The following is a 25554-nucleotide window of genomic DNA, read 5'->3' as shown; positions in this document are numbered from 1 at the left end:
CATCCTCCCCACTTTCCTATAAAATCTTCCATGGAAATTTCCTTTGTCTTTGGGCCCTTCAGATCCTTTCAACCTTTTGATGGTTCTCAGCAAAAACTTTGGTCAACAGGTAAAATGTTTCACTAGTTGGATCAGGAGACTGAACATGATCCACGTTGAGTGTATACTTTATCTGAACTACCTGGGACCAGAAATATTTCAGATATTGGCCTTTTTCGGATTTTGAAATGTTTGCATTATACTTACCAGCATCCCCAATCCAAAAACCTGAAATCCTAAATGCTCCCATTACTGTGACCTTTGAGGGTCAAGTTAGTGCTCAAAAAATTTCGAATTTGGGAGTACTTCAAATTTTGGACTTTTAGGTTAGGAATACTCAGCATGTGGAAAGATTTCACTCACATTCTTGAAACTAATTATTTAAAAAGAAGAAGAGAAAATATCAGTATTTGAGTGAAACACACCAAATGGCAAATTTTTATGGTGTAGAAAAGTTGACGGCAGCTGCTTACAGAGCATCCAGAGCCATCCGTCACCCCTCGGACCAGTTCACAATCACCAAGGGCTAGAAAAGCAAACAAAGCCACAACCACACACCCACTAGAAACAGCTGTGTCAGGGTGGTGTTTTTTTTTTCAGCAGCTGGGTAGGGGTGGGGGGAAAATGAGTTCTGTATATTTAGAGGCAAGAGCCAAGACTAGATAATGTTTCATAATTCTTATTACTTGGTAAGCACTCAATACATACAAGACGCTATTTCAAAAGGCTTACTTCTTCAAGTAACTTTATGTGGTTGCTAATGTTAAAAGTGTTCATGAAAAAGCCTAGAATATTGAATATATTTCTAATCTTGCTTTCAAAAAACATAAGTGTTTATATTGTTTATCTTCTGCCTCCCTTATTACATTGTAGGCTCAACAAGGAAAGGGAATATGCCTATTTTGTTTGCCAATGTATCGCAGCACTTAATAATGTGTTTGACATGTAAAAAGTGTTCAATAAATATTTAAGGAATGAATGAATTCTAATGTTACCTTCAACTTATACATAAGAAACTGACACTTGGAGTGACAAGCTGAACTGGCTAAGATCATACTGATTATAAGTGTTGGTGCCAATATGTGAACTGAATTCTGGTTAATCCAGTCTAAGCTCTTTAACAGTTCAAGAATTAGAATAACAGCCCTTGAATCTAAAAATGATATTGGAAAGAAAATGACAAAATGACAAACTTGCCATCAAACTTCTCCAGAAGCTTCTGTCAAGGGTACTGGGTTGGGTGATCCATGCCACTTTTTTTTTTTTTTTTTTGAGATGGATTCTCACTCTGTCACCCAGGCTGGAGTGCAGTGGCGTGATCTCGGCTCACTCTGCCTCCTGGGTTCAAGCGATCGTCCTGCCTCAGCCTCCCAAGTAACTGGGATTACAGGTGCCTGCCACCATGCCCAGCTAATTTTTGTATTTTTAGTAGAGATGGGGTTTCGCCATGTTGGCCAGGCTGGTCTCGAACTCCCGACCTCAGGTGATCAACCCGCCTTGGCCTCCCAAAGTGCTGGGATTACAGGTGTGAGCTACCACACATGGTCCATGCCACCTTTTAAATACTTTTATTTACATTTACACAGCTCTACATGGTTTATGTGTTTACTTATACGTATAGAAGATCACAATTCATTTTCTTGATATCTAATGAGTCTTATCTGGCATCTATTAAACAATATGTATATGTAAAAATTAGATGTGTTAAGCTTTTACATTCCAATGAGACAAAAGGTAGTTATATCCAACTATTTGTATTTTTTATAGTAAATTTTCCTTGGGAAAATTTCTATTACTAATCCTCAACAAAAACTCACTTTTTCTGAGAAAAAACACTGCCATATGTCATTTGGGGAAAAAAATGATTTTTTTTTCTATAGGAATACTAAGAGAAGGGCAATGTTGTATAAATATATATTTTTCCCATGTTATAACATTAAAATTTAAAATTTTTCTTTGATGATTTCTTCCCCTTTGTTTTCTCTGTTCTTTCTTCCTGGAACTTCTATTTTTCATGTTACTTCTTGACTTGGTTTTCAATGAGAAGTTGTCATGAACTTCCTGACTTGGTTCTTTTTTTTTTTTTTTTTTTTTGAGACGGAGTCTTGCTCTGTCACCCAGGCTGGAGTGCAGTGGCGTGATCTCGGCTCACTGCAAGCTCCACCTCCCAGATTCACACCATTCTCCTGCCTCAGCCTCCTGAGTAGCTGGGACTACAGGCACCCGCTACCACACCTGGCTAATTTTTTGTATTTTTAGTAGAGATGGGGTTTCACCATGTTAGCCAGGATGGTCTCGATCTCCTGACCTCGTGATCTGCCTGCCTCGGCCTCCTAAAGCATTGGGATTACAGGCTTGAGCCACCTGGCCGACTTGGTTCTTTAATTTTCATTTCTCTCCTATTTCTTGCTGTTCTCTGAAAGTTCCTTTTGTTACAGCAGCCTGTTCTTATATTCTGAGTGCATTATTTTCTCTTTAGTCCTCTGAGGATACTACTGATAGTTTATTTGAACTTTTTACCCTCTGCACAGTTTTCTGGCCATCCAAATTGCTTTTCTTTTTAGTTGTTGTAGGCCTCTGTTCTGACCCTAAAGGCCTTTCTCAAATGTCTCTGTAAGAGTAAGGCACTGAAAATCTCACTGGAAACCGTGCTCATGGATGGGGCTTGTAGACTAAGGGCTCTCCTGGGAGCATGATTTAGCTAGGCTGTTTTCTTGGGGGAACTCCAAACGTCTGGATCTTTAAGTCTTCCCTAGTCAGATTCCCCTAGAGAAAGTCTCTGCTAATCTCCCGCCTGAAAAGTAATCTTTGAGTGTAAAGTAATCACGAGTGTCCTAGGAACAGGGTGGGAGGTCTCAACTTTCAGAATCTAAACTTTCACTTAATGCCTCTGAATGCAGTAATGGGACCCAGACTTCTATGGTGCCAGGTATCACTTATTTTATTTGCTCCAAAAAACCCTCCACTCAGTTTTGTTAGATTGAGTGTCCACCCATGGTGTTTACTCCAGTACATTAACAATTGTTTTCTATTGGGTTTTCATGAGCAATTCATATTAGTTTGTAATAAATGAAAGATTAACTAGTCTTACCATAATTGTCAAACTGACTTTAAAGCAATTCTCCTCTCTTGGTCCCACCTTGACTCCTGGCTCCACATATCTGGTCCCACCAATTCCTGAGCCTTTGGGTGTTTACAATATATCAGATTGCCTGCTTGCTTGTATTCTCAGCCCTGCTCAGTTGTTTACTGTTGTCTCATATTCAAAACTTGAGAGCTGTTGTCTCCTTTCCCTTTCTCTTTATGGTATTATCCTTTTGTGTGTGCGTGCGTGTGTGTGTGCGCGTGTGTGCGTGTGCATGTGTGTGTGTAAATCACGTTATGGCTATTTTTAGTGAAGTTTGAGGTGAAACTGTAAGCTAAAGCTTGCACCATCTTTAACCAAAGTAGCAGTCTTTCTGATTCAAATGTAAACATTTCAAAGGGTAATTCCTTTTAAAGAGAGGGGATAATGGCTTTTTTCCCTTGTGAACTTTGTCCAAAAGTTCTGAAACAGATCTCCCATCTAAAGAGGAAGAAACTGAGGCTCAGAGAAATTAATTTACCCAAGGTTCTATAGCTTAGGCTGGCTGAAGCGGAATTCAAATCTGGATCTGATACCTTGGTAAACTGAAAGCTCTTCTTCACAAGCAAAACACTGTGATCTATTCTCCAAACACTTACGGGCATTTATATTAAAGACTCCATCACACTTTAAACTCTGATCTTTATTTTCTGAAACTGCTTTAAAAAAACCATTACAAAAGTAGGAAAAAATTGAGTCAAAAAGATGTATTGAGTGCCCACTAGGGCAATGGAATTGTACTAAACAGCATAGGAGATTATGAGAGAATCATATTTGAATCCTGTCATAAGGAACTATGACATGCCTATAAATTACTATAATACAAACTGGACAATTTACATGCCACAAGGAAGATGCAGATGAAGGTCAGAAGAAGAAGATATTACCTTCAGCTGGAGATATCAGAGTTGGTATTATGAAGGATGGTTATTTAAACTGTATCTTGGGGAGATGAAGAAAAATGATATTACATGTACAGAGAACAGTGTATTATTCCATGGGTTTATTTTTAACTTGGTAAAGGTAATTCTAAAACTCACAATTCTTTTTGTCAAAATAATAGAGCCAAAAAAATCTTCAGAAGATGGCCAGGTGCCGTGGCTCATGCCTGTAATCCCAGCACTTTGGGAGGCCAAGATGGGTGGATCACCTGAGGCCAGGAGTTCAAGACCAGCCTGGCCAACATGGTGAAACCTCATCTCTACTAAAAATACAAAAATCAGCCGGGTGTGGTGGCACATGCCTGTGATCCCAGCTACTCGGGAGGCTGAGACAGGAGAATTGCTTGAACCTGGGAGGCGGAGGTTGCAATGAGCTGAGACTGTGCCACTGCATTCCAGCCTGGGTGACAGAGCGAGACTCTATCTCAAAAACAAACAAACAAACAAACAAACGAAAAAACCAAAAACTTCAGAAGATGATGTTACTTGGATGACAACGACAATGACCTTGTGTTGTTCTCTGACTATGTTCTTTACCTATGTTGAGACATTTTTCTAAGCCATGGTCCTTGCTTTCATCATTCAGCACATCATTCAAACCACTTCAATAAAACACTGGTCATGATGAAGAGGGGTCTCCGAGGACTAGATGACGCACCAATTAACCAAACACATTGAGCCAGACTGTTCTATGCCTCAGACTCAGGAGACTGGTTAGAAGGGTGGCAAACAGGCAGAAAGAATGAGGATCCAAGCGAAAAGAGCAAAATGCGTATGCTATGCATATGCTAAAGATGGGGCTTTCAGATGGCTGCGGTGGTGCACCTGCAGTCCTAGCTACTCAGGAGGCTGAGGAGGGAGGATCGCTTGAGCCCAGGAATTCAAGGCAAGCCTGGGCAACCTAGCAAGACTCTGCCTCTAAAAAAGGGTGGGGGGCAGGCTTTCAGTCTGACTCCTTTAGAAAAGTTTGTCAGATTATTCACCATCAACCTTAATAAAGTTTATAATAACCCACCACATAGAATCCCAAACCAGAACATGTATTTGTACAGCATACTCAGTGAAAATAAGAATATTACAGGAGTGGCTTGGTGCCTTTTTAATGTAGATGCATCATCCTAAATACTGCAAATTGCAAGGCTAGCGGAGAATGTATGTTGACTTATTTTTTGACTCAAGAAGGACCCATTTAAATTCACTTTTGCAGATATGACTGTTTACTTCCCAACTACAGATTTATGTTGTGAACTCAAATGACACAAGAATATAAATGGAATAATTACTTAGTAAAAAATGAGAGTGGGACTTTCTCCTTAAGCCATTCTTTAGAAGAGATAAGCACTGAACTGCCTGTGAAATTCAGAAATTATGCTCTAAAATGTTTTAGCCATGCCTAATAAAACTATCAAACTTGGTAAAGCCCTTATTATATACCAAACTCATTTTCATTTTAAAGTTTAGCCCTGTAGTCTTTTTTTTTGCCCTGAAGTCTTGAACAGAGACTACAAGGTTAATAATCCTAAAAATCTCCTAGGCAACTGAATCAGTATGAGCTTCCTAGAAGAGGTAAACAAATATTCCAGGGAAGGATTACCCTCCTAGTTTGTCCTAGTTCAGGAATTTTACATCCTTGTTAGTGGGTCTCACTTCTTTTTTATTTTCTTTTTGCATTTCCACATTGATTCTTGCTAACAAAGTTTCAAGGAGAAAGAACTACAGTTCTACACGGGTTCTCTTCCCCAATACAGAGTGAGCCCACACAAATCCCATATGTGGCAATGACCTTTAATGTTTCCGTAACTAATCCGCAGGAGGGGAACTACAACACATTTAAAGATGTGAGTGAAAAACCACAAACAAACAATGGAGAAACGGGCCAAATTCTTGCCATCAAGTCAAACTGCCATACATTAATCAAGGTGAATAATCTTTTTTTCCCTTCCTAAGGATAACTTCCATCTTTTTGTTACATCTGCCAACTCCAAATACTACATGCATTGACAAAAACCTGGAAGAGATGCCCTTTACCCCACCCAACAGAGGGATGCTGTAGTGAAAGGAGAGAGAAGCAATTCTGTCCCTGGATAAAAGATAGTCTGATATTAAAGTTTCTTTGCTTAAGGCATAAACGTACCTGTCTGTGAGTTTTTTTTTTAATGGCACATTTTAGTGGCAAGAGGCCTTGTTATGACTCCCCATGAGGGCTGTGACAGCATATTAATAAGGCAAGGGGCAGGAGGAAGAAGGCAGGCAAGGAGGAACCCTGTCATTTCAAGGGTTTAAAACAATGAAGGCATTCAGCTGGGTGCAGTGGTGCACCTGTAGTCCTAGCTGCTCAAGAGGCTGAGGCAGGAGGATCACTTGACCCCAGGAATTCGAGGCAACACTGGGCAACATATCAAGACCACGCCTCTAGAAAAAAAAAGGTGGGAGGCAGGGGGCAGGCTTCAAGTCTGAAAGCTGTAGATTGAACTTTCTGCTTCTGGCTTCACCAAACCTCAGAGATGACAGTTTATGGAACTGGGGGAAAGGGTGCTAGGGAGACGTAGAGGAGACAGAAAACTCTCATGCCCATTTTGTCTCTGTCTGATTTTTTTTTTTTTTTTTTAAGACAGCATCTTGCTCTGTTGACTAGGCTGGAGTGTGGTGGTGCAATCATAGCTCACTGCAGCCTCAAACTCCTAGGCTCTAGCAATCTTCCTGCCTCAGCCTGCCACATAGCAAGGACTATAGGCACACATCACCATTCCTGGCTAAATGAAAAAAAAATTGTTTTTTTAGAGATGGGGTCTTGCTATGTTGCCCAGACTAGTGTTGAACTCCTGGCCTCAAGCAGTCCTCCTGCCTCAGCCTCTCAAAGTGCTGGTATTACAGGAATGAGCCACCAGGCCTAGCCTGTATTTGATTCCTGTGTAATTTCAGGGAAATTCCTTTGCTAGGTTTCCTACATTTTGATCAGTTTTTTTTTCTTTACCTCAGGTACCCTAGGAGAATAAAGGTTAACTTAAAACACTTTGAAGAAGGCATGCACACAAACAAGTAGTGAAACTACACTAGGGGAGACCTTGCATACTTTGACATTTGATCTCTCCTTAAGTGTTTACAGGGATCCATACCTTAGAGTGTGCTGGGAAATGGGGAAGGGATCCTCTATCTTTTCCCTCTTTCTCCTAGTGGCAAAGTCTGTTCAAGACCAATCTCCCTTAAATGTCAACTCCTTTGTGTGAAACCCCACCCCCTTCCCCTTGTGGCTCAGAGTCCTTCGTAAACATCTCTACTGAAGATTCGTCACATCATTCTGGGCTTTGGGTATCTTTCTTTTCTACCAGAGGTGGGCTCTCCTCAGCTCTGTGTGCCCTACTCTCCAGGGCCTGGCACAGGGCAAGTGCTTAAGTAAGAATTATTGAAGAAAGGAAAGTTTCTACTAGAAAGAGAATTTTGTTTTTAAAAGTGAGAATAAACAGAAGAGGAGCAGTTCTTAGAAAATGTTGACTACGTTACAGAATGCAATTTGTTCCTCAGATTCTAAAATGCTATTGAGATTCACACTTCTGTCTATAGTGATTTTAAATTGGATTTGCTACATCTATTCCTAACATACTACGGTAAAAACAAATAAGAATCTTGGCCTTCAAGTACTTCTTTTGGACTAACTTCCTAATCCCTTCACGTAATGTTCTCATTATATTGACCCTTAAGAAAAAACAAGAACCGGCTGGACATGGTGGCTCACGCCTGTAATCCCAGCACTTTGGGAGGCCGAGACGGGTGGATCACAAGGTCAGGAGATCGAGGCCATCCTGGCTAACATGGTGAAACCCCGTCTCTACTAAAAATACAAAAAATTATCCGTCTCTACTAAATATACAAGCATGTGGTGGCACGTGCTTGTAGTCCCAGCTACTTGGGAGGCTGAGGCAGGAGAATCGCTTGAACCTGGGAGGCGCAGGTTGCAGTGAGCCGAGATTGCGCCACTGCACTCCAGCCTGGGCGACAGAGCAAGACTCTGTCTCAAAAAGAAAACACAAGAACCTTGGGTTTCTCTTGTAATCTTCACTACTGAATCCCCACAATTTCTCATGTATGGACTCAAAACCTCCTACTTCTCTTCCCTATTGCATATTTTTCTTTACCTTGGACCCCAAATAGATTAGGTATAAAAAACATGCCAGCGGCCTTACACTATTCTCTAATGACTTACTGGTCTATTACTTGTGTTGGTAACATGTTGTATGGGGGTAGTAAGCTCCTAGAGGTCAGGGGCTACAATCCTATAGTTCCTTCTGAAGGCATTTAGTTAAGCATCATGTACAGAGGTGCTCAACAACCCTCTCTGATGATCATAATCTAATTCCTCTTTACAACCTCTAACAACATCTCTTCCTCCTGCTGTAACACCCGGCTCCTTACCATCCATTTTAAAATACAAGGAGCATCAAAAGGCCTAGCTCTTCCTGGCCCTCACTCCTGATCATCTGGTTATCTGCTCTCTACCACATGAGCCAACACAGTCCTTCCGGCATTCAGGTGTCCCACACTCAATGCTGACACTTTTTCACACAGTTCTCTATACCTAATCCTCTTTGATCCTGAAAATTCAATGAGTCTGTTTTCTTCAGTCTTCCAGAGAATATTCAATAGTTTATCTCCAGGATAAATGAATATCATCAACAGAACCCAAATATATCAATGGCAGTCTCCTTCCTTACACTACAAAGAGTCTCTTTTTATTAATCTTTGCACCCCTAGCACCCAGCAAAATACTGGCAGACAGACACATATTTCAATATGCAACATAAATATATTTATTGAGCACCTGTCTTCCTACCTACTTAAACTGATCTGTTTCCACACCTGCCTGTCTATAGTCATGCTCCACAAAGCACTCAGTGATACTGTGAAAATTTAAGTCAGATCATTTCTTCTAAGAGTAATACCTAAAGTCCTTAGCATGGCCTACAAGGCTATATTTGCCCTGGCCCCTGGCTACCTCTCTAAATTTATTTTTTCCCACTTTTCCTTTGCTAACTCCACTCAAGTCACACTGGTCTCTCCCTTCCTTAAATATGCTGAGAGTGTACTCTATCTTGGTGCCTTTGAGCTTGTTATCAGGTGGCTCCCTTCTCTCACAGCATTCAAATATCTGCTCAAGTGGTACTTTACCAGAGAGGACTAGTCTAGTCTGCTTTCTTTCTTTTTTTTTTTTGAGATGGAGTTTTGCTCTTGTTACACAGACTGGAGCACAATGGCGCGATCTTGGCTCACCGCAACCTGTGCCCCCTGGGTTCAAGTGATTCTCCTGCCTCAGCCTCCCAAGTAGCTGGGATTACAGGCATGCACCACCACGCCCAGCTAATTGTTTGTATTTTTAGTAGAGATGGAGTTTCTCCATGTTGGTCAGGCTGGTCTCGAACTCCCGACTTCAGGTGATCTGCCCACCTCAGCCTCCCAAAGTGTTGGGATTACGGGTGTGAGCCACTGAGCCCAGCCTAGTCTGCTTTCTTTTTCTCCATGGCACTTATCCCCACCTGACAAATTACATATTTAGTTATCCCTTTGTTTTCTGTCCTTCCCCTCATGCCCCAGCCCTCGCCAAATGGAACTCCATGACAACCAAGACTTGAGTGTCTTTTCCTTACTCTATCCCCATTGTCTATACAGCAGGCATAGCAGGAGTTCAACACATGAATGCATAAATGAATGCAGAAAGGATGAATGGTGAACATTTATACGTGCTCTAAATCTTAAATCTAATAGTTATGCTCTCTTATAGTAGTGCCATGCCTCTGCATTTTATGTCATTTTATCACTGTCTCAGTCACACAACTCTAGAGTTGCTGTGTGAAAGCTAAGGAAAGAAAACAACACCATGAGCAGTAGCACAGTCATAGAATGTTAGTCTGGAAAGTGGCTTAGAGATCAATATTTTACAAATGAAGAAACTGAGGCCCAGTGAAGAACAGTGGCTTCCACAGGGTCACCTAAAAAACTAGTAGCAAACCTGGAACTGTAATCCAGGTCTTCCATTCCCAATCTAGGATTCTTATCTCTACACCATGTAACTTCTCAATTGTCTTACACTATATCCAGTCATTTATAAAATAAATGACAACAATTTAAAATACGCAAAAGGAAATTGTATAACAGCAATACTGAGTCCCACAAATCAAAAACACTAGTTTCCCCTCAAACAGGCTAATAGAATAAGCCCTTGAGGATTCTGTTGGAAGACTCAGTTCTGAGATCTGACCACCATTATCGCTAACCTCTCAGCTGATGCATACATATTGTATTTCCTCTTAGATTCCCTTTTAAGAAGAAGCAGAAGAATATGATTTAATAAACGTTCAACACTCTATTTTTGCTTTCTTTCTACTGTGCAGGTGAATTGAGTTTGAAGATTATTTCCTTACAAATACAATTGCATTCATGCATTACAAAACTCACAGAAAAGGTATTTGACTAAAAAAAAAGGTTACAAAATCATGATTGCAATTCTCTATGATATTATTTAAAGAGTCCTTTCTACTTTTCTATTATAAAAAGTCCTGGCCGGGCAGAGTGGCTCCTGCCTGTAATCCCAGCACTTTGGGAAGTCCAGGCAGGAGAACTGCTTGAGCCCAAGAGTTCAAGACCAGCCCGGGCAATATGGCAAGACCCTATCTCTATTAAGAAAAAAAAAAAGAAAATACAAGTCCTTCTTTATCTGAATCAATTTAAATGAGAATTTTTGAAGCACTGGTCAGTATGCAGGTTCTATACTACCATAATTCAAACTGAGCCATATGTCCTTCTAATATAAGTTATATGTATTTTCTTGTAGATCAATGGTCATTTTATTAAAAAAACATAGCACAGAGTTCTAATGGAGCTACATCTAGAACACTAACATAAAGTCCATTCTAAATACAGCTATAAAGAGTAGATATTGCAATTGTGCTAAATACACAGATCCTCTTCCCCCTTCCCTCTCCATCATATCACACCACCCTTTAACCTACTGGAATGAGGTGATTTTTTTTTCATTTAAAACAAACATATATAAAATATGTCTAAATGAGTAGTGCAGTACCTTTTAAACTAATCACCTTTGGAAGTTACATATGCATTCCAAGAGGGCACAGAATTTTTCTGGAATCCCTATTTTACAACACGGGTTCTCCAGATTTAGTGTGTATAAGAATCACCCAGGGAACAGGTTAACAATGCAGATTCTTAGAGGTTTGGATTTAATTGGTCTTGAACGGGGTTGAAGAATCTGTATTTTTAACAAGCGCTCCAGGCAGGTCTTACACAGGTGATCTGTAATAAACAGTGCTTTAAAATAACCTTCAGAGTCAGTTCACAAGCCACACAAGGAATCAAAGACTTTATGGTCAAACTCTGTGTATACATCTATATAACATGCTGAAGGTTTATTTTAGCTTATTCTTTCAAAATCTTCACTTTTCCTGATTGAATATGTTAGTACAGATATGCACAGAAGTGTCTATGTGCAAACAACGTACCTCCATAAAAGAGATTCCTAAGCTCCAGACATCAGAATGAATTCCATACTGCTCCCCTGAAATCCTTTCAGGCTGCAAGAAATCAGAAGGGAGCTTGTCAGTTGACGAATGCTACTCAGGAAAACACATACACCAAAATGAGCTCAGCTAAGGTGAGGAGCCACCAATATCTGCATAGCATTTTATGGATGACGAAACAATTTAACATGTGTGTATATATGTATTTGTGCATACAGTATATAGATAATCTATAGAAATTATATATAGATACATTCTTACTGAATCCTCACCAAGTCCCTGTAAGGAAGACTTTGGAAGTCATTCCACAGATGAAGAAAATGGAGGCTCAGAGTAGTGAGGTAATTTAGCCCAGGTCCTAAGTAGTGAATGAGCTGAGACTTGAACCCAGATCCTCTCCCTCCAAATCCAGTGGTCTTCGTTGTGGAGTAACAAATTATACAACATTATATGATATTATCACTTATTTGCATTGTGGTAGATGGGTCTGGAACAGTAGGGTTTCTTTTAATTTTTTATTTGGAAATAATTTCAAACTTATAGGAAATTTGGAAAAATGAGATCAGAGCAAAAGCACATTCCTATTTCCTTTACCCAGATTCATCTACTGTTCAACATTTCATTCCATTGATCAGTTTCTTTGTATATGAACCAAGGAACAGTTGGAAAGGTCCATTTGGGACTCTTGGTCCTCCACTCAAGATGTATAGCAAATACCTGGTCTAAAAGAGGCTACATAAACACTCTCTACTTCAAAAGGAATAATTTCATACTGAGTGGATGCTTCCTGATCTATCTATCCCTCTAGGATTTAGCATTCAGTACAGTACTTCATAGAGGGCTTTGGAATGAACAGGTGAACAAATGAATAAGAGAAACTGAGGTCTCACAAAGGTGGAATGATTGCTAAAGGTTCAGGCTAATCATGGCAAGGCTGAGATCATAACTTACACTCCAATATCCAATTCAATAGATACCAGGATGTATTCATATGGAACTGGCTAGCCAGCTACAGGAATAACATTATTGTCACTGTCATTACTATCATCAACAACAAAATTATGTGTGCATTTATTAAAGAATTTCTATACACCAGGCCTTGTTTTAGTGTTTTTCATGCATATTTCATCTCAGATTCATAAACATCCATGTAACATTGGTACTATTTTATCATCACCATTTAACAGATAAGGAAAATGAGGCACAGAGTAGTTTACATTACTAACCATTATGAGTGCTGTATCCACTATACAAGAAGAATAGTAATAGATATCATCTAATGACCACTTACTAGCGTCAGACACTGGGCTAGGTACTTTGGGTCTTCTACTTCATAATGATTTTGCAAAAGTAGGAAAACTGAGGCTTACTAAGTGACTTGTTCAAGTCTAGAGCTATGGGTTAGCATTAAATGCACTGTCCAGGAGCGGAGCCAGGATTCAAAGCCAGTTATGTCTGACTGCAAAATCAGGGTTCTTTCCAGTGAGTCAAACTGACCCCACAACTAGAAGTCAGAAGAGCCAAGCACAGCCTTGAGTTGGTCAGTATTTCTCAATGTGCAGTCTTTGGAGCAGCCATCACAGAACTGCCTGAGGTGCTTACTGTTAATAGAAATGAACCTCCAGAATCAGAATCTCTGGGGGTGGGGCTAGAGATCCTCACTTAAAAAAATAATTTCTCTGGGTGATTCTTTGGTACACTTAGCTCCAGTCACTAAATATTTCCATGTTCCCTGGAGAGACAATGACCTTTTAGATCTCCCTGCCTTCCTCTTCTCTGCTTAATGACCATGTCTCACACAGATCCTGTTTGAGGGTGAAACCTTTCTCTACTCCTACAGCAGAATTATAAATTCCTGATTCTGTACTTCACTAAAATGCTGTTCATATCTTATTATTTATCACACTGTATTGTAAAATCATCTGTTTTCTTGTCTATTTTTCCTAAGAGGCAAAGAGAGTACTAGACAGACATACCTAATACCTTGCCTGACACATAACAGGTATGCAGTCAATGCATGCTGACTGAAGGAATGTAATACATGTTTGCTGCATGAACAAATAAGTTCCTTAGAGAGTTCTTATATAACTTCCTCATACATTGCTATTCATGTCTGTCAAGAACTTCTAGCAAACATGAAAATCCTAAAATCCTCTAGAATTATTAAAGAAATAACTAAATGTTGCCCTGCCCCCTATCCTTTTTTCCTTCCTCTCTCCATTTCTTCATTCTACTGATTAACAGGTACCAAGCATTTCACCCAGAATACAGAAAAAACACGCACACACACAAAAGTGGAACACACATACAAAATATTTGGGCAGGATCAAAAAGGAGGTTAAACACACTCATACATTTGCCCACTGAACTATCAAAACAAATGCAAACTGTAAGCTGATAATAAAGCATAGAAAAATTAAATTAAATTCAAGAAGAAAAAATAGAAAAAGTGATAATGTTCACAGATACTAGATGGCAAATAAGAGAACTCTTTTAAGGGTCAGATTCTGATGACCTCTTGTTGGGGAAATTATTCGTGCAATAAACTAATGAAACAAGATTACTGCTGTGATGCAGTGTTTGAGCAAAAATGTTCAGCAAAAGCCAACAGCAAGCTCCACGTGTCTATCCTAAACAACTCTTAAGATGGATATGGATTGGGAAATGTGCCCAGGCCCCTGGAAGTGATTTAGACACAAAATGAGCACCAAAACATTCTGAATTTATGGAGCCAGGATTTGATGGCCCAAGGCTGCACAATTCAAAGCTGTTCTCACACTTGAAGCCAAGATGGCCTGCCCTGTCCTCTCCCCTGAAAAACAAAATGAACTACCAGGTACCACGTTGTTGACAGAATATCTATGATGGATATTTAGCAGTTAAAAAGTTAAAACTGAGGTTACTCTCTCACATGACAGCTGTCATCAGTGTGAAAAGCTAAATAATAGGAAAAACATGACTCTTGTCTAAAACATCTTTGTAGTGATGTTAAATGACAAGCAAACAAAATGAAACAAAAAACCCTGACCTGTTCTTAATAAGAACAGTAAAGAGTAGTGATGATCTAATAAGTAGAATTTATAGAAGATCTTAAAGGGCAGTCCTTCTGGCACCCACACTATACTCCCTCCAGATGCCCTCTGTGACTCAGCCTTGACAAGAATCCACATTTAGTTAACTAACTCCAGAACCATCTGTTTACAACAATATTTGTCAAAAGCAGGAAGATACCAAGGTATATCCCTTATCTCTTCCAAAAAAGGAATTTCTGTTCAGACTCAGGCTACCTAGAAAATTAACAAAGTAGGCAAGAAAACTTCAGGCTAGTGTATAGTCAAAATATGTATCACAAGTGATGAGGATTTTTTTTTTTTTTTTTTTTTTTTTTTTTTTTACATTGGCAAGATCCCCCCTGTGTAGGCAGACAAAACACTGGTTAAACAGGGCTCTGAAGTTAGACTGCTTGAATTCAGATCTGTCTTCCAGTTCACCAATTCTCTCTTCTGCTGTGTCCAATATGCTGTCAAATACAGTGAGTTTTAAATTTTAATCTAGAAGTTTTGTTTAGGACTTTAAAAATCTATGTCACTTAAAAAATGTGTGATCTTAAGTCTGTATGCATCTGTTTCTGCTGCCTGCTGTTCCTGCTGATCTTGTTCAGGTGGCTTTGTTTTCTTGTGTGCCCGGTTCTCTTTGCTTGCTAGTTTTTCCCCTTGAAAGAAAAATTTTGGAGAGGTTCTCTGAGGCCTAAGGTGGAGACCACCTTAAACCACTTCTCAGCATGATGTGCCTTGTCCAACCTAGGACACGTATGCATATACCCAGGGTGCAAATCTATACCAGGGCTAGGCTATGGTCATAGTTTGTTCCACTTTTCCTATTTCTTCTGCTTCTCTGCTTAGTTCCAGATGGCTCCTCTTCAGTTTCCCGGGACTGGGGGAAGAGGAACAGTTTTAGATCTAGTTTACCCTTACACTGAGGTTAGCCATTTAGGCTTCTAGCATGGAACAGAGAAAATCTCCTCTGAGACCTTCTGACTTAGGTGGGCCCTGAAGCTTGGCTGCTGCCCCTCTTGCCTGACTGTGATTCAGGTAAATGCCCTCAGGTATAAGCAGTGATGGGGCTCCCACTCTACTTTCCTCTCTGTGGTAGGATTTCATTCAAAAATTGTCCTGGGAGTAACCCACTGTCTTTTTAGCTCTTCAGTGCATTTGAGATGGTTAAAAAAAAAAAACTTAGCTAGCATATTTAAACAGAAGAGTTGATCTAAATAACTTAGTCTGCTATTAGCAGAAACTAGAAGCTGATGTCCTAATTAAATTGTCTTTTACTATGTGCCAACTCTGAGACCTTGGGTTAAAGATATTTTTACCTTTGGTTTCCTCATCTGTAAAATGAAGATAGTAATAATAAATAATAGTAGTAATACGTATACCTCCTGGGGTTGTGTGAAGATTAAATGAATCCCGTAGTGTGCTTCAGTACGTGCCACATGGGAATGCTCAGTTAATGTCAGCCTCTTTCCAGTCACCACCACTTCCATTACGACCACCACATGAGCATAACCAATTGAGTTGCATCATGCAATGTGTATGTGTTTTATTCCAAGTAAAGACAATTTCCAAGAATTGCAATAGCTTGGGCAGAAAAAAATGTTCTGGAGAAAAGAATGGTTATTTAGATTGACTTTCTGATCCCAAGGGCCAAGTATTTGAGTAAGATTTTTTCATTTTAAAACTTCAGTTAATCATAGCAATAGTGTCAATTTTTATATTTGATTTTTAAAATAATAGTAAGCCAGGAAGACTGAATAGTTGGTTAAAGTTTTAGGAACTTCTATCTTAAAAACATAATAAAATTTTTAGTAATTAGAATTTCTGGGCCAAGCGTGGTGGCTCACACCTGTAATCCCAGCACTTTGGGAGGCCAAGGCGGGTGGATCACTTGATGCCAGGAGTTCGAGATCAGCCTGGCCAACATGGTGAAACCTCGTCTCTACTAAAAATACAAAAATTAGCCGGGCGTGGTGGTGCATGTCTGTAATCCCAGCTACTCTGGAGGCTGAAGCAGGAGAATCGCTTGAACCCAGGAGACGGAGGTTGCGGTAAGCTACAATCATGCCACTGCACTCCAGCCTGGGGGAGAGGGTGAGACTCCATCTCAAGAAAAAAAATATAAAGAATTTCTGAAAAATGGTTAATTTAACATAAGCTCCAAGCTTCTAGACCCCTTTTATAATTCTTATGGATAAAATCCTTTTAAAATGTGGTTGAAAATCTTTCATGCTTTGGATGAAGGTATCTATTGAACCTATTAATTATCTGCCCCTAAAAAACAGTATTTCCTTGAGCATGACACTTCACTTTTCCAGGTCTCAGTCTCCTCACTGGTCAATGGGGAGGTTGGATCAAGATGACTTTTCAAGTCTCCTACAAGCACATTGCTGCTTAATGTGCCCATACTTGGTTTTTCTAAATGGCTAATGATGTTACAAAAGCCTCCCTGTCTTTTTCCTAATTATCTTTTCTATATCTTACACTTCCGATTACAGATTAAGTGAGATTATTCACATATACAGGGCTATTTCATTCTGATATATTTCCTTTTTAATATTTGAGTAGCTTAGCTGGCTGTATTTGAGTAATTTTGGGCTGTCTATACCTTGAAACACAAGCAAGATTCTTAACACGAAAAGTTAAATGCTGTGCTTATAATTAGTGAACAAGACACTTTTGGAATGCAGCTTTCATGAACTAATTCATTCGTCTGGCACTGTGTGAGGTACTGGATATATAGAGTGGGCAGAATAAATCTTGCCACTGTGAAAGTCATAATCTAGATTGGGAGAGATGCATAAATAATATGGGTATAATGAGAGGCACAGCAATTAAGAATTTAGTCTCTGAAGGCAGATCACTTAATTTTGAGTTCTAATTGACACTTACGAGCTTTGTGAACTTGGGTAAGTCACTTCTCTTGCTTCAGTTTCTTTATCTCTAAAATGAGAATAATAATATTACCCATGTCACAGTGTTGTGAGGATCTAAAAGTTAATATATGTAAGAAGAGTGATTGGCACATAAAGCTACTTAAGTGTAAGCTATTATTATTACTGATGTTATTATCACTGTACACAAGTATGCATGAATATAAAGTGAGGGAAATACATAAAATTTGTCCTCTTTCCCACTTCTTCACCCTCACCCATGCCTTCTATTTCTGAGTCTTTGCTCATGCATTCACAGTGATCTTTCTCTTGTGTAAGCACCCTTTTCACATACTGTTTGGATCATCAAATTTGTACACTGTAAGTCTCATTTTCTTTTCTTTTTTATTTTTGAGACTGAGTTTCACTCTTGTTGCCCAGGCTGGAGTGCAATGGCACGATCTCAGCTCACCGCAACCTCCGCCTCCCGGGTTCAAGGGATTCTCCTGCCTCAGCCTCCTGAGTAGCTGGGATTACAGGCATGCACCATCATGCCCAGCTAATTTTTTGTATTTTTAGTAGAGACGGGGTTTCTCCATGTTGGTCAGCCTGGTCTCGAACTCCTGACCTCAGGTGATCTGCCTGCCTTGGCCTCCCAAAGTGCTGGGATTATAGGCATGAGCCACTGTGCCTGGCCTGTCTTATTTTCTAAATGTATGTTTGGTACAACTTAAGTCTTTATTATGTCACACATAATGCTGCTACATATAATGTCGTGTTCCCTGTTTCACCCAAGTCTTATCTAGATTATAGAGTGGTTCCACTGTACCTGACTAACAGCATAGAAGATGCTCAGTAAATGCTGGTTGATTATTGAAGGTGCTCAGTTTCAGATACAACTTTCACTGGCATAGATCAGGGGCTGGCAAACTTTTTCAGTAAAGGATCAGCTAGTAAATATTTTTCATGTTATGAGCCATATACTTTCTGCTGCAACTGTCACAACTACTCAACTCTGCCACTGTAGTGCTAAACCGGCCATGCATAATATATAAGCAAATGGGTGTGGACATGTTCCAATAAAACTTTATTTAAAAAAATAGGCAGTAAGAGCTTAGAAGAGTGATCAGTATGTTGTTCCAGTAAATTGAATTTGGCCTGAGAACTGTAGTTCATGGATATTTGGCATAGGGCTCGTGTAGAACTCAAAATTATAAAATATACCAGCTAAAATGAGAACCAGTTGCGGTTAAAAAAAAAAAAAAAGCTCAGCTCTTTTCTCTCAAGAGACTGTCAGCAGATAAAAGTCAGGGATTCATACCTGTACTATAATAATACAGGTTATTTCCACCTCCCCCCATCCCCAACCTCACACCATGTAGGTAAGCACTTGGCCAATAAGAGCCTCCTACTGAACTGAGCAAAGCGCTCACTCTCAAGCTATCATTGCTCCTTTTCTAGGTATCTTATGCTTTTTATAGCTTGAACTATAAAGCTGACGACTAGAATTCACTCACCTAAGAAGCAAAGCAATTTTAGTTTTGTCAATCCGAGCTAACGTTTCATAATTTTAATCCTCACATTTTCAATTAACAGATGGATGCATCACATTCATCCATAAACAAAAATAAAAAACTAATTTCTTTAATGTACACCTGGGAAAGACAACTGTAATCTGGATTTGTACATTCAAATATAATGCAATTTAATTATCAGAGGAATTTAAAGCTACTAAGAACATGCTGGGTAGCTGAGCAATTGTTTCATTTATAGTCATGTCCTCCCAACTTTTAAAAAATTACAGTGTTTCATATTCTTTCAAAGACTTAAACCTTAGCATTCAGCAAGGCTATAAAGGTGGCTCACTAATCTCACCTAACTTGGTAGAGGAAGGAAGGTGATTACATTTTATAAAAACAGATATGATGACTTCAAAGGTTAATTTATTATTTTTCCTATTATTATACAACAAAGTATAAACTTTCTTTAAAAACCATGCAAGACAAAAATGAGCTATTCTGGTATCGGAATGAAAACAAAATGTTTTGTATTGTTCTGAGAATAAGGTTTAGGTTTAGAATTAGGTTTAGAATAAGGTTCCATCCTTAAATCTTTAATCAAGATAATATATACAGAAAGAATACTGAGAATAAGACCCACGGTTTTATCCATACTAACATCATTTAATTTCATGACATATTAACAAAGGCTATTAGAGATGAAAGGGACTACCTAAATAAATTTAGAGCTTTCATTATAAAAAATTATCTTTGTTACAGGAAGACAGAACTTTGCTCCAAAATTAATACTAGATAAGTTTCCTGTTTAATTTTTTTTCCCTCCGACTCTCAAGGTGATTATGAAAACCCATAAACTAAAGTATTTTTATGAAAACAAATAACTTCCCTTACTCAAAAGCCAAGTCTACACTGGTCTTTGAAACAGCCTTATGCTTCTACTTGTTAATTGTTGGTAAGTTTATTTCAGTGCAACTAAATAATCTTACAATAGGCATGAATAACAACTAAATAAAATGTAGAGGTACAAGTTCTACAGAGAATTGCCCCCTAAACCCTTACATTCAGAGATCCATAAATAAAATTTGGCTACATCAGTAATTTAATTTTGATCTGGTAACAAAGCATGTTCATATTCCAAGAAAAAAACAACCAATTTTCTTGACTGACATTTGGGGATACTTGAGGGTTAATTAAATAAGAAATGTGGAAAAGTGGCCAGTATGTTACAAGGTGAAATTTTTCTGTAGGATTAAACTTCGAAACTCAGCGATTTCACACTTGAACCAACCAGTTAAGTCAACAAAGTCAGATAAGTTGATAGCTCCTGTAAAAACCCTAATGTCTTTTAGAAAGATTTAAAAATCAGATCATGACTAGATTGACTTTGCAATTTATGATCTGCTAGGCTAAAGCTGTGGAATTAATTCAAGAATTATACATTACCAAGTACATAAAGATAAAGATGTTGGTTTTAAATGTCATTTTTGCATAAGTTTACTTACCGCCATATAAGCATTTGTTCCAACATACGTCTTGGCTATAGAATTCACCAGCTATGAGACAAAACAGTCTGTTAGAACAATATAAAGATAATGTGGAAATAAAATGGGCAATTATTCCTCATTTAACCTACAATCATCATTCGTATAAATCAACTAAAAATTATGTAAAAGGAAACAAATTTATCTACAAAGGCATTAAAAATGATTAAATCTCTCTTTTCTTTTGAATGTGATTTCCAATTTAAACAAGCACAGCATTACAGCTTATAGCAGATAACCTTAAACAATTCACTTAAGCAGGATGCTTATCGCTTTAGTACCCCAAACCCGCCTGATATAAAAAGTCAATTTAAAGCAGAATTTGAACACACTCAATTTTTAGTCAGATGGCTCAAGATGTGAATGAAGCCCCATGCATTACTAGAATGAAATGAACACTAAATACGCTGGAGGGATAACAGACTTTGACAACTCATAATACAACGATGACCTTCGCTTTGGTCTTCGTGTTTGGCTGGGAGTAAAGGTGGCTGCAATTCAAATCAACATCACAGCATGCTCATGGGTCACTATCACTGGGTTTCTCAGGGGAGGCCCAAAATGGAAATTAATTAAAATTTGTGCTGCACATTGTAATGGCCCTCCACCATTGTTGCTCCCAATATTAATTTTTATTGTGGGCCAGTTGGGCTCCCCAGGCACAGCTCCCACTCTGCCCTCCCTTTTGTCTGGCAAAAACGCTTTCATATCAAAGCTGCATATCAATGAAGTTTGCTATTCGTAAGTAGTAATTACAATATCAGCAGTTTTTACTGTCATTAAACAATGAACAATCATATTCTGATGAAGGAAACTCGCTCAGAGATTAAAAATGAATAACACACTCCCAGACGAGGAAAAGACGCAGAGTTTCTGTTTGTCTGGCAGCTAGGTGATTTTTCAATCCAGAGAACAGAATGAAAATATAAAGGGGTTGTTGCAGAGAAAAGAGTACACTGGGAGGAAAAGAGACATACCTGAGTGCTAACTCCAAAATCACACAGCTTAACCTGTCCTCTTGTGTTTACTAGCATATTGGAGGGCTTCACGTCTAAAAAGGGACCAGAAAAGGCCACGTAACTAATTCCATATATCTACAGCGTTTGTTCTTTAAAAGCACACATGCACACCACACCAAGTTGCAGAAATGACATCATCTGCTCAATCCGAAATTCAAATCACAAATTTAAGGAAAAGCATTTTTTTTTTTAACTGAAGGTAAAACGTAAGGTCTTAACTCCTCCATGTTCAACAATTTCTGGTTTCTACAGAAGAAAGAGTTTATTTCAAGTGAAAGTGAAATCAAACCTTGGCTTACAACAACAGTAAATACACCCATCATCCTATCCCTAGCTTTTCAGGAAAAGTAGGTAGATAAGAAAATGTAATCTTCTTGCAAAGAATTTGCACAAAAAGGGTGAGTTTTGCTCTGTATGTGTAATTATCAAGCTAGTCCTCCTATCTAAGTAATAGTAAGGCCAAAGGGAGGCAACAAGGAAAAATCATTCATATGCTACGAGTAACAGGTCATATCTGAATGAAACCAATGAGGAAATGAATGTAGTACTGCTATTTCCCATGTTTTACAAGGCAAATGCTACTTCAGATGATACTTAGAAATTTATTTAAAAGATGTGTATATATGTGTACATGCATGTGCTTATTAGTCTTTGTTTCATTTATCCTTCTCTTCCATTATTTTTGGCTGCTGTTACAGTTAACAAAAGAATTGACGTAGATTTCACCAAAGCAGTCGGTCGCTAAGTAATGACACAAAGGATTTCTGTGAAGCATCGTCAGTGAAAACAATGAGCCTTTTCAGGAATTCAGGGAGCCCAAAAAAGCCATCCAAGGAGGACAAGAGCATACCACTTTTGATGGTATAGAGCCGCATCTGCTTCAATGCATCTTTTATGGCAAAAGTGGTCTAGCAGAGACAACTCGTTATATTTAGAACAGCATATATTCTCAACTACACTGACACTGAACAGGAGACTCAATTGTTTGGTGTAACATTTTTTTAAAAACTGTAAATGGGTTAATCTTCTCCTGACCTTCCATCCAGCAAAAGGGTACCACAACAAAGTATCTTGCCAAGAGTAGATACTTAATTCAAATTTCAAGTTCACACACAGTAACTATTACTGAATCATACTTACGTGACAGGCAATGTGCTAGACATTTTCTTATACATTAGCTGATTTAGCCTGCTAAATGTTAGCAGCCTCAGTTAGCCTGATAACTGACATTTGAATGTAAATTCCATGAAGGCAGGGACTTTGTCTCTTTTCTTGACTACTGTACTCCCAGCCCCTGAAAGAGTGCCAGATATATTTCAAGTGCTCGATAAACATCTGTTGAATGGATGAGTGAAAAAAGAATGGAAACCACAAGTACATGTTGTGGTTGATGATTCTGTTTCAGTGATGAGGGGTGAACTGTAGAGCCTGTCTCTGTAGCAAGCCCTTCATATACCACACACTATAACCTCTATTGGGAGGCTCTATGAATCCAAGTTGGTGTGCACAGGCAGGTGTAAGCTCTTTTTATCGGTATCATTGCCCCAAGAAATAAATACGTTCACAGGGTAGGAGTATACTTTATACATCTTTAAATGTATCCCTTCCAAGCACAGTATCTTGCTCACTGATTGATGGCTTTTTATATGATACATTAAATTTACTAATACATGGCCGGGAGCAGTGGCTCACACATGTAATCCCAACACTTTGGGAGGCTGAGGCAGGCAGATTACTGGGGGTCAGGAGTTCAAAATCAGCCTGGCCAACATGGCGAAACCTCATCTCTACTAAAAATACAAAAATTAGCCGGGCGTGGTGGCGGGCACCTGTAATCTCAGCTACTCGGGAGGCTGAGGGAGGAGAACTGCTTCAATCTGGGAAACGGTGGTTGCGGTGAGCTGAGATGGTGCCACTGCACTGTAGCCTGGGTATCAGAGTGAGACTTGTCTCAAAAAAAAAAAAAAATTTCTAAGACAAATGTCCCCTTTGCCAGCAAGTCCCTGGTCTCTTGGCGTCTAGTTTTCTCTAATTTTTCAACATAATTCTTATACCACCATCGTATTAAACCTTAAATATACCACTTTCACTACATCACTTGTCTCCTTAAGGAGGAGGTTAAGTATTCTCTGACATGCCCCCCACCAACCAGAACATGAATTCCTTAAGAACAGGGTTGTGCTTTCAAGCATGCCCCAGTAGTTAGCACAACACATCATAGCCACAGTAGACACTTAAATGTTTGCTGAACTGAAACAAATGTTGGATTCTACATAGTTTGGTCTTATTTTTCGAATCTAGTTCTTATCATGGGCCCTAAGTTTTAAACATTTTTATTTTGGACAATTTGTTCTTTTATATATTGATGTCCTAAACTAGGAGTGTACAATCTATTGGCTTCCCTGGGCCACAGTGGAAGAAGAACTGTTTTGGACCACATATAAAATACACTAATGATAGCTGATGAGATTTTAAAAAAATGGCACACACACAAAAACCCCACAGTGTTTTAACTCAAAGCCGTCCTGTGGCTCATGTGGCCCGCGGAGCATGGGTTGGACAAGTTTGCCCTAAACCATTCTTAAGCCACCACATCAGATAGAGACAGTTAATGAACAAATATTTTGAACTCCTGGAAGAAGGTGCTGCCTGGAAATTAAGAGGTAAGCTAAAAGCAGCAAATCTTTAGTTTCAATCAGATACATCTGACTTAAGTGGATCAATGGAAAGACAAAATAATAAAACAACAAAACTGCTAAACCATATTCCAAAAGACAAGGTGTAAATAAGGACCTGACTGCATTTTTCCAGCTTTCCAACATCTTTTTAACATACATGTAAGCCTACTGTATGACTTTTCCATATTCTCCCCTCAACCTGGTTTTCAGAAGTACTTTATGTGTGAAAGTAGTAGACATCCAGTCATCCTCAAATCAATCTTTGCATTCCAATGAGACTGTTTTAATCACTGTCTCAAAAGAAAAAAAACCCCATCATTAAGGCTTTGTTCATTCTGTTTTCATCATCTCCTTCCCACCTCCAGGTTTAGAAACCTTTCCTCCATATTTTCCGACTATCTGAATCCTGCCCATCCTTCATCTCAGGCCATCAAAGTCACTACCTTCTTTGAATTTCTGTAGCATCTGTCTGTACCATTTGTTTGGGACAAAGCATATGATTTATGTATGTAATGTATGGGACAAAGCATATGATTTATGTATGGTATGTATGTATGTATGTATGTATGTATGTATGTATTTCAGAGACAGGGTCTTGCTATGTTGCCCAGGCTGACCTCAAACTTTTGGGCTCAAGTGATCCTTCTGCCTCAGCCTCCCGAGTCAATGGGACTACAGATGTTTGCCACTGCACTCGGCTTTAATGACATTTTATACTAAGAGTTACTTAATGTATTTGCTGTTATCAGTATCATCACCCAAAGAAATAAGTTCATAGGGTAGGAGTATACTTTATACATCTTTAAATATATCCCTTCCGAGCACAGTATCTTGCTCACTGGTTGATAGCTTTTTAAATGATACATTAAATTTGCTAATATAAATGTCCCCTTTACCAGCAACCTTGAGACCTAATTTGAACCTAACAGCCCCCTTTAACAATGTCAATGAATCTGGGCTAGGAGACATATGACCTGGGTTTTAGTCTTTTTGATCCTGTCACAAATTTGGCACATGACTTTGGCCTTGGCATGTGATGTTTTAGTTTCCAACTCTGTAGGGAGATAACAGTTACCATGTCAATATTAGAGAACTGTGAGGATTAGATGAGATAATGAAGGTATAATTGCTTTTTAAACGGTCCAACATTCTATAAGTGTATTATTATTATCAATTGGTAATCAACCAAGCTAGAAAAAGTTGTATATTTCATTATATTTAGAAAATAATTTCTATTGCT

General features: G+C 38.8%; 1 protein-coding gene across 7 annotated transcripts in view; it reads right to left on the bottom strand.

Annotated features, from left to right (window-relative positions):
* The window catches only part of MAP2K5 (mitogen-activated protein kinase kinase 5), a 260525-nt gene that overhangs the window by 92260 nt on the left and 142711 nt on the right, over window positions 1-25554 (bottom strand). For all 7 annotated transcript variants that reach the window (XM_054451151.2, XM_054451149.2, XM_063652330.1 and 4 more), the window contains 3 exons: window positions 21595-21668; window positions 20579-20629; window positions 11613-11684 (listed from right to left, as the gene is read on the bottom strand). In XM_054451151.2, coding sequence (XP_054307126.1) covers window positions 11613-11684; window positions 20579-20629; window positions 21595-21668 — 197 coding nt within the window. The remainder of the gene's footprint in view (window positions 1-11612; window positions 11685-20578; window positions 20630-21594; window positions 21669-25554) is intronic.

This window comes from Pongo pygmaeus, chromosome 16 (assembly GCF_028885625.2).
Source record: "Pongo pygmaeus isolate AG05252 chromosome 16, NHGRI_mPonPyg2-v2.0_pri, whole genome shotgun sequence".
NCBI classification, from domain to species: domain Eukaryota; kingdom Metazoa; phylum Chordata; class Mammalia; order Primates; family Hominidae; genus Pongo; species Pongo pygmaeus.
This window is presented reverse-complemented; position numbering and strand designations above follow the sequence as displayed.